Source organism: Salvelinus alpinus, chromosome 7 (genome assembly GCF_045679555.1).
Source record: "Salvelinus alpinus chromosome 7, SLU_Salpinus.1, whole genome shotgun sequence".
Classification (NCBI taxonomy): Eukaryota; Metazoa; Chordata; class Actinopteri; order Salmoniformes; family Salmonidae; genus Salvelinus; species Salvelinus alpinus.
Genome location: NC_092092.1, coordinates 79268174 through 79278668, shown reverse-complemented (window position 1 = coordinate 79278668; position 10495 = coordinate 79268174). Strand labels below are relative to the sequence as shown.

The 10495-nt window shown below is 45.4% G+C and overlaps 1 protein-coding gene across 2 annotated transcripts in view; it reads right to left on the bottom strand.

Moving 5' to 3' along the window:
* Nucleotides 1-6543: 6543 nt before the first annotated feature.
* Nucleotides 6544-10495, bottom strand: part of LOC139581729 (cyclin-J-like) — a 57628-nt gene continuing 53676 nt past the window's right edge. For both annotated transcript variants that reach the window (XM_071411801.1, XM_071411800.1), the window contains one exon: nucleotides 6544-10258. In XM_071411801.1, coding sequence (XP_071267902.1) covers nucleotides 9724-10258 — 535 coding nt within the window. In that variant the 3' untranslated portion in view covers nucleotides 6544-9723. The remainder of the gene's footprint in view (nucleotides 10259-10495) is intronic.

Genomic DNA, 10495 nt, shown 5'->3' with positions numbered 1-10495 from the left:
ACTTAAGACATTTTAAGACATGTCTTGAGAAGTCTTAAGACATATCAGTAAAGATTATTTAAAGATGTTTCAAGGCTCTATAAATAGTATTTCTATGGTTCAGTTGCTTACTTACTTTGTCTTGTAGTGATTTGGCAATCACTTACTCATTTCTAGGACAAACTTTAGAAAACAACAGTTTAAAACAGTTGAACATATTTACTTACAGAAAACTTAATCAACACTTGCAGCATACCTCTGATGTTCAAGGACAGTTTAAAACAGTTTAAAACAGTTGAACATATTTACTTACAGAAAACTTAATCAACACTTGCAGCATACCTCTGATGTTCAAGAACATAAGAACAGTGAAATACAAATAGCACATTTAACTATGAGATTATTTCTCAATAGATGTGATATGTAAATGTAAGATTATAGAATAGATAGACATTCATAGAATGTACAGATTTTAGAATAGATAGACATTGTGTGAATTTAAGTATGCTCCCTCTAATTCTCTCTCGCTCTTTCGCTCTCTCTTTCTCTCTCTCTTCTCTCGGAGGTCCTGAGCCCTAGGACCATACCTCAGGACTACCTGGACTGATGACTCCTTGCTGTCCCCAGTCCACCTGGTCATGCTGCTGCTCCAGTTTCAACTGTTCTGCCTGCGGCTATGGAACCCTGACCTGTTTACTGGACGTGCTACCTTGTCCCGGACCTGCAGTTTTGTACTCTCTCTCTACCGCACCTGCTGTCTCTAACTCTGAATGATCGGCTATGAAAAGCCAATTGACATTTACTCCTGAGGTGCTGACCTGTTGCACCCTCTACAACCACTGTGATTATTATTGTCTGACCATGCTGGTCATCTATGAACATTTGAACATCTTGGCCATGTTCTGTTATAATCTCCACCCGGCACAGCCAGAAGAGGACTGGCCACCCCTCATAGCCTGGTTCCTTTCTAGGTTTCTTCCTAGGTTCCGGCCTTTCTAGGGAGTTTTTCCTAGCCACCATGCTTCTACACCTGCATTGCTTGCTGTTTGGGGTTTTAAACTGTACAGCACTTTGTGACATCAGCTGATGTGAAAAGGGCTTTATAAAACAATTTGATTGATTGATTGATTCACAGAATATACAGATTATTGAACAGATCGACATTCACAGAATGTACAGATTATTGAATAGACATTCACAGAATGTACAGATTATAGAATAGATCGACATTCACCGAATGTACAGATTATAGAATAGATCGACATTCACAGAATGTACAGATTATAGAATAGATCAACATTCACAGAATGTACAGATTCTTAGAATAAAACCAAAGTTGCGCCCCTGGTGGAAAGTGTTAGGAAATGTAATGTCATAATTTTTATTGTATATAAATGCCTTAAGGCATTTATATACTTTGAAGAATCTAAAATCTAAAATATATTTTGATTTGTTTAACACTTTTTAGGTTATTACATATGTGTTATTTCATAGTTTTGATGTCTTCACTATTATTCTACAATGTAGAAAATAGTAAAAATAAAGAAAAAATTTAAGCCTTGAATGAGTAGGTGTGTTCAAACTTTCGACTGGTACTGTAGATATAGAAACAAAATATGTAACGTGTTGGTGCCATGTTTCATGAGCTGAAATAAAAGATCCCAGAAATGTTCCATACACACAAAAAGTTTATTTCTCAGAAATGTTATGCACAAATTTGTTTACATCCCTGTTAGTGAGCAATTCTCGTTTGCCAAGATAATCCATCCACCTGACAGATGTGGCATATCAAGAATATGATTAAACAGCATTATCATTGCATAGATGCACCTTGTGCTGGGTACAAGAAAAGGCCCCTCAACAATTCGCAGTTTTGTCACACAACACAATGCCACAGATGTCTCAGGTTTTGAGGGAGCGTGCAATTGGCATGCTGCCTGCTGGAATGTCCACCAGAGTTGTCAGATAATGTTCATTTCTCTACCATAAGCTGCTTCCAACATCGTTTTAGAGAATTTGCTAGTACGTCCAGTCCAACCGGCCTCACCACCACAGACCACATGTAACCACGCCAGCCCAGGACCTCTACATCCGGCTTCTTCACCTGCGGGATCGTCTGAGACCAGCCACCCGGACAGCTGATGAAACTGTGGGTTTGCACAACCAAAGAATTCCTGCACAAATTGTCAGAAATCGTCTCAGGGAAGCTCACCTACATGCTTGTCGTCCTCACCAGGATCTTAACCTGACCGCAGTTTGGCGTCAAAGGCAACAGTAAAAACGTAACAACCTGGATTTAGAGATGTTTTATTCATTTAGCTGAGATAATGACAGTCGTTACCTAGCTAGCTAAACAGAGTCTTCAATATAACATTATGGCAGTGCTTAAACAAGATGTCAAAACATATTTCTTAATATTGACAAAATGTTATTCTGGACTAACATATATTATCCATTCAAATGCTTTGCTTGCTTACAACAAGTTGAAAATCTGATTGTAAATCCTCCAGGTTTGACAGACTGTTGGTTTGAGACTTGCATCTACTGTCGGTGACTAAAGAATGTTCTGTGAATTTGATATGTTGAACATTCCTAAGTTCCAAACTTTATGAACATGAATATGAGTGCAGGCCAGAGTTGATCCTCACATGTATTTGAATTATGTTTTGTTTGCCTTTTCTCATAATGCTTTGAATTCAAATGTAAAAGAGTAGCCTGGACACTGAGAACGCTACACATGAGGTTGTCCAACCAGAGAGATATTCTCTCTTCTCAGGGTTCAGGTCTCTCTCTCTCTCCTTCTCTCTCAATCATTGTATAGTTATTATGTTTCTTGAATATTTTGTATTATTGTTATCATTATTTAATAATATATATACATAAAATATATACATACAATGTTGTTAGGTGCTGTCTAAATAATACATGTCTTGAGACATGTCCCATAGTATTGCATTGAATGTCTTCTTAGAAATGTGTTTTAATACGTCTTAAAACATCTGTGGACACATCTTCAAAAACGACAATGTCTGAAGACGTCTGGGTATGAAAGTAATGACATTATGTTACTGATTTTTGGGTATCCAAAAATATATTACAACGATTACACAATTTTGCACAGGTTAGGCCTAAACAGTAACTGTAACGGATTACATTTTAAAATGAGTGGTTTGGCCACTCTACTCAAATTTCTGGTTTTATAAACTGGGCAGTCACAGAATTATCAACAAACTGTTAACATTTATGTCAGTCAGTGTTGGAGGGGATTTAAATCACGCCGTTTGTCATTTGTCCAGGCCTACAGTGCAGAATGAATTCTAATGGAATACAGGCCTAGTAGTCTACAACTAAATAGACCTCCCACTGCACCATACCCCACCCCACCATACCATACCTCCCACCCCACCATACCTCCCACCCCACCATACCTCCCACCCCACCATACCATACCTCCCACCCCACCATACCATACCTCCCACCCCACCATACCTCCACCATACCTCCCACCCCACCATACCTTCACCATACCTCCACCATACCTCCCACCCCACCATACCTCCACCATACCTCCCACTGTACCATACCCCCACCATACCTCCCACCCCACCATACCTCCACCATACCTCCCACCCCACCATACCTCCACCATACCTCCCACCCCACCCCACCATACCTCCCACTGTACCATACCTCCACCATACCTCCCACTGTACCATACCCCCACCATACCTCCCACCCCACCATACCTCCACCATACCTCCCACCCCACCATACCTCCACCATACCTCCCACCCTCCATACCTCCACCATACCTCCACCATACCTCCCACTGTACCATACCCCCACCATACCTCCCACCCCACCATACCTCCACCATACCTCCCACCCCACCATACCTCCACCATACCTCCCACCCCACCCCACCCCACCATACCTCCCACCCCACCCCACCATACCTCCCACCCCACCAGACCTCCCACTGCACCCCACCACACCATACCTCCCACTGCACCCCACCCCACCATACCTCCCACCCCACCATACCTCCCACTGCACCATACCTCCCACCCCACCATACCTCCCACTGCACCCCACCCCACCAGACCTCCCACTGCACCCCACCCCACCATACCTCCCACTGCACCCCACCCCACCATACCTCCCACCCCACCAGACCTCCCACCGCACCCCACCCCACCCCACCATACCTCCCACCCCACCATACCTCCCACCGCACCCCACCCCACCATACCTCCCACTGCACCCCACCCCACCCCACCATACCTCCCACTGCACCACACCCCACCCCACCATACCTCCCACCCCACCATACCTCCCACTGCACCCCACCCCACCCCACCCCACCATACCTCCCACCCCACCATACCTCCCACTGCACCCCACCTCCCACTGCACCACACCCCACCCCACCATACCATACCTCCCACCCCACCATACCTCCCACCCCACCATACCTCCACCATACCTCCCACCCCACCATACCTCCACCATACCTCCCACCCCACCATACCTTCACCATACCTCCACCATACCTCCCACCCCACCATACCTCCACCATACCTCCCACTGTACCATACCTCCCACCCCACCATACCTCCACCATACCTCCCACCCCACCATACCTCCACCATACCTCCCACCCCACCCCACCCCACCATACCTCCCACTGCACCATACCTCCACCATACCTCCCACTGTACCATACCCCACCATACCTCCACCATACCTCCCACCCCACCATACCTCCACCATACCTCCCACCCCACCCCACCCCATCATACCTCCCACTGCACCATACCCCCACCATACCTCCACCATACCTCCCACTGCACCATACCTCCACCATACCTCCACCATACCTCCCACCCCACCATACCTCCACCATACCTCCCACCCCACCATACCTCCACCATACCTCCCACCCCACCATACCTCCACCATACCTCCCACCCCACCCCACCATACCTCCCACTGCACCATACCTCCCACCCCACCCCACCATACCTCCCACCCCACCATACCCCCCACCCCACCCCACCATACCTCCCACTGCACCATACCTCCACCATACCTCCCACCCCACCCCACCATACCTCCCACCCCACCAGACCTTGAACTGACTACCACATCCTCCAACAGCACTATGGAAGGCTGGGGTAACTGAAGGAGCCATGGTGTTTTTTTATATGTGCTCAAGGCTTCACATCCCACCCCCACTGCACTAGTCTCTACAGATGGGCTGTGTGGCTGGTGACTCCTGCTAAGTGATCTCACTACATTATCCTCCGATGATAATCTACTGATCCCATGGGAAGCTATAGTATATCTGCATTTCTACATTGCACAATTATTTTGGAAGGATTTAATCGGATGGTAATGTGTGTCACTGTGTGACAACAGTGTGTGCTAAATGTGTGTTCATATTCACTACACACGCGTCATTGATAGTGAGTGATGAATGGGCCTCTATGACAGAATGCCATAGAACACAGACCACTCTGAATGAGACGGGTGGGTGGAGTGTGAGGCCTGAAGAGAAGAAGAGTTGATTTGTAGAGAAATGTCCGTGGGACACTTTTTATATTCCTCCCCCTCGGTTTTCAGTCAGCTAGGCCAAGGTCCTGTTTGAATAATGTGAAAATGTACTGTTGAACGTTTTCCTTCTTCCATGAAACATGTCAATGGCCTGACATGATTGGATCGGTGTAAGATATTTGTGCGTCCCAAATGATAATTGCAATTGGCTCAGAACAGGGCAGCATGGCTGGCCCTCGGATGTACACAGAGAGCTAATATTAATAATATGCATGTCCATTTCTCCTGGCTGAAAGTGGAGGAGAGATTGACTTCATCACTAATTGTATTTATGAGAGGTATTGACATGTTGAATGCACCGAGCTGTCTGTCTAAACTACTGTCACACAGCTCAGACACACAAGCATACCCCACAAGACCTGCCACAAGAGGTCTCTTCACAGTCCCCAAGTCCAGAACAGACTACGGGAGGCACACAGTACTACAGGGAGTAATGACTACATGGAACTCTATTCCACATCAAGTAACTGACACAAGCAGTAAAATTAGATATTAAAAAAACAGAAAAAAAACACCTTATGGAACAGCGGGGACTGTGAAGCAACAAACATTGGCAGACACTTACACACACGATAACATACGCACTATACATACACATGGATTTTGAACTGTAGATAGGCGGTGGTGGAGTAGGGGCCTGAGGGCACACAGTTTGTTGTGAAATGTGTGAATGTATTGTAATGTTTAAAAATTGTATAAACTGCCTTAATCTTGCTGGACCTCAGGAAGAGTAGCTGCTGCTTTGGCAGCAGCTAATGGGGATCCATAATAAATACCCTATATAGCGCACTCCTTTTGACCAGAGTCATTTAGGCAATAGGGTGCCATTGTGAAGCAGCATTGTTTCAGTAAGGCCATGCCCATATTTCAAAACCATACAATAACTTGTAAACGATAATCAAATAGCCTAAATATCAAACAAAAAAACACACCGACGGAGTGAAGATATTTAGTTCATTTTTGTTGTTTATTTCAACGGCTCATCTGATAAAAGAAACTTATCTCTGTGTCACTTCAACAAAGACTACAAAAACAGCTTTACAAAAATAGACGTGGGACATTTCTGGTGTCATTTCATTGGACAAGTAGTGTGGTTGTGTGTGTGTGTTTCTCAGCACAGTTCTGTGGACATAGAAACATGCACAGTATCGCTATAGCAACACGTACAGGACACCAATCAAGGCTGCAATATGCAACATAGTGTTCAGAGCTCTCGGCTTTCTGGCAGCAAGGATCAACGTCGAGTCAAATCACACAATAATGTCAAAAAATGAAGTTATAAAAGATGAACCAGTGGTGAGGGCTATACACAAGACAGTGACGGCTGTGAGAGAAGACTTCTAGCCGGAGAAATAGGAGTCAATCTATTGCTATGGTTCTACCAACAAAAACATATTGCACCTTGAGACCTCAGCGAGAAGTAGCTTTTTAGTGAGGGAAGACCGAGTTTTTAAAATCTAAAACAGGGTCGTATTCATTAGGTCACACCGTAGCAAAACGTTTTGCAACAGAAAAAAAACGCTTTCTTATTGGACAAGTTAATATAGTCCCTCCCCGTTTGTCCGTTTTCTTCCGTTTGGTGCCTAATGAATATGACCCAGTACTCCACACCGACTGCATCCATCTTTATTAAACACAGGAAGAACAGGAGTAAATAAAATACACTTAAAATAATAGGAATGTAAAATAACAAACTGTAGTTAACAAAAAAAGGCAGAATCCCTTTGTCTATAAAAAGTAGTGATGGCCGTACAGTGAGTGGGTCTGGGTAGATTGACATAGTTCAGAAGAGATCAGGCAGAAAGATATTTGGTTGCTAGTAACAACATACAGTTCTCTAGTAAGCCCTTCATTCCATTTCTAGTAAATTACTATCTAGACTACAGTAAGGTATGTTCATGCTATAAAAAGGTTTAGACACATTTCAGATGCTTGACAGATAACTTGCTTAAGCAAGCTTCATACAGCGTTCAATTAAATAAATCTCTGATATCTAAGCCTAGAACATTGAGAATCAGAACATAAAAACCTATATAGAAAATGTTCTGAGAAGCAGAACACAGCCTTAGTAGTATCAGCATAGTTCAAGTCTGAAAACTGCTGGGGACAAGGTACAACCATAGTAAAAACATACACATTCAAAAGCATATGGACAGAGAATAGGACCAGAAGTTTACACCGTTGCAGATAGAAATGTGATTTATAGAGCTTCCATTATTCCCTGCTCTACACAACAGATACCCATAGCTGATCTAAATAGCACATTTCTATCTAAACATTCTATAACGTTCCAACTAACTCTCCTTCTGAGTGAGCCCAATTTAGATTTTTTGGGCCATCGCCACGGTAACCAGCGAGACCCAGAAGGGGAATCTGGATGTGTTTACGTTCCAACAGGAAGTAGAAGTTTGGGAAATGCAGTGCTGGAAATGTGGGAAGCAATTAGTAATGACAAGCTGCAGATGGGCTGTGTGTTTCATCGTCTGCAAGGTCACGGATTCTACCAGGATGCAAACTTAGTGTTTGTTTATATAGCTTGTCATTTAAAAATTCAGGTCCTCTTCCTCAGAGAGGTAGATAAGTGAGAAACCCTCCTGGGTGCCATGCTAATATCTACTTAAAACACACTCATTAGGACACAGTAAGAAGACAGCTGATCGGGTAACCTCAGCAATAAGGAGACGGCTGATTGGATATTCTCAGCCTAACCTGAGCCTGAATATACAGTTATACAAGGGCACAGAAAAAAACATTACAAATGAACAATGTTTATAGGCTGTTTACACACTGGTATAAAAAGAACTCAAACTAAACTTACTTAACCAAAGAATACAAAATAAAGCAACAATGAATAAATGTGTCAATATAAATAAAAAGCTACGGCACGTTTCAATGGCATCGTATTCAAGTAATCCGTTAAATCAAGTCCCTGATATACGCTGTGGTTCATGGAAACAAGTCTTCAGCTCACACAGAACCATCACTTCTAATAGAAGGCAGCAGCATTTCATTGTCTACTTCAACAAAGTTCTAAGCATAGAATTAGAATGCCAATCATTCTATTTTAATCATTCTATCATTCTAGTTTCCAAGTCTCCTTTATCATGAGCATTCCATGTCAGTTCACTTCCACTTGAAGTCTGAGTGGAGGGACGTGAGAAACAAAGCTTCACTTTTTAACCCTCATTACGAGACTTGTTGGCTGTAAGGAGAGGTGACAAGGAGGGAGGAAGGGAGAATAAAGGCTGTAAGGAGAGGTGACAAGGAGGGAGGAAGGGAGAAGGATGAAAGAAGAGAAAGTCAAAACATGACAGCTATGTTAAAACTATGGATTTCCCCTGCTGTGACAGAACAATGAACTCTGTGGCCTCCCCTCCCCAGCCAGAGAGGATTTTGGGTAGGAATTCTCAGAATGTCCCTGGAGCACTTAGTGACGAGTGACATAATCCCTTTATTCACTGGCATAAGAGTGATATAAGGCTGACAAAACAAGTGACACAGCCTCTTCAATTCACTGGTATGTCTACTTATAACACTTCATACCACTGTTCCCAAGTCAGCAGCTCAATATGTCACTTTACTGGCCTATTTCTCGTCTTCAGTTGAGTTGATATTTTTGGATTACAGTGAGAGACCCAGCAGCACTTCATCTGAATTCACAGACAGACATCACTCTGGTCGAAACACAGGGGGCACTGAGGAGGAATCATGCTGCATAGCCTCTGGTTCACAGTGATAACAGCCTCTTAACCAGGGACATACTGTGACCATTCTACAGTGGGTTAATGCTTCTGCCTTGGAATCATGTTCCTGTGACGTGATCGGAACACAGCGCTCAACATCAGTCAGTGACATCAGGTGTCATGTCAGTGTGATGACCTCTACGGGGTCATCGGTGCCCTTTGACCTTTGCTTGTGTTTTAGCCGTCTTTCTCGCCGTCTCTGTCTGAGGGTGGGGGGCGCAGGGCGGGGGGCGGCCGAGGAGGGGGACGGGGTGCTGACGGAGATGGAGAGGAGGTCTGCCAGGGAGCGGAGAGGAGGAGGAAGTAGTGAAGGAAGAGGATTGGAGCGCTCCCTGTCCCTGGCTCGGGGCGGTTTGCTGTTCATCCTCTCCTCCGTCTCCTGGCGTCACCTATCGAAGCAGCCCGCTGACGTGAAGGTGTGGTGGGGGCCCACGCCCCCCAGGTACCCTCCGCTGTAGGCCATACTGAGGCAGTGTCGCGGCTCCGCAGCCAAGGCTACCTGCATGGAGATGGGGCCCTGCAAGGCCAGCGGTGCCACCCGAGCCCCAGGCTGCAGCCCCGAAGTCAGGCTAGGATAGGAGGGGAAGGTCCCTGCTGTGGAGGTCATGGTGTTGGCCCCAGTGAGCAGCCCCATCCTGTGGCTTTGAAGGATGTCCTGGGACATGTTGACCACAGCAGGCCCCAAAGCCTGGGAGTCAGCTAGCGCGTGGAGCTGGGACAGGGATGGGGAGTGCTGGGAGAGGTGAGGGAAGCCCACTGGGCCAGGCTGGAAGAGGAGTTGCTGGGGGTTGGAGGAGGTAGCTGGTCTCTGGACCGGGGAGAGGTGGGAGGGAGGAGGGTGGGACTGGAGAGAGGAGGAGCAAGACAACGGAGGGGTGGATTTGGGTTTGTTGGCCTCCTTCACATCGTTGTCATGGGCACTGTGGAGGAGAGACAGACGGGGAGGTAGAACAAGACGTGTGTTATCATCTGAGGACGGTGACAGTGGATTGTCATGTGTTTACAGTTAACCTACATGAGCAATGAGAGAATTAACATGGAGATCAGCTCGGTCAAATGGATATGATCAGGTCTTTGCATACAAGCATTCAACTGGTCTCAGGTGTGTCTGTCCTGTATGAGAGAGACTTAATGTGAGGTGAGGTGGCTCAGGTGTG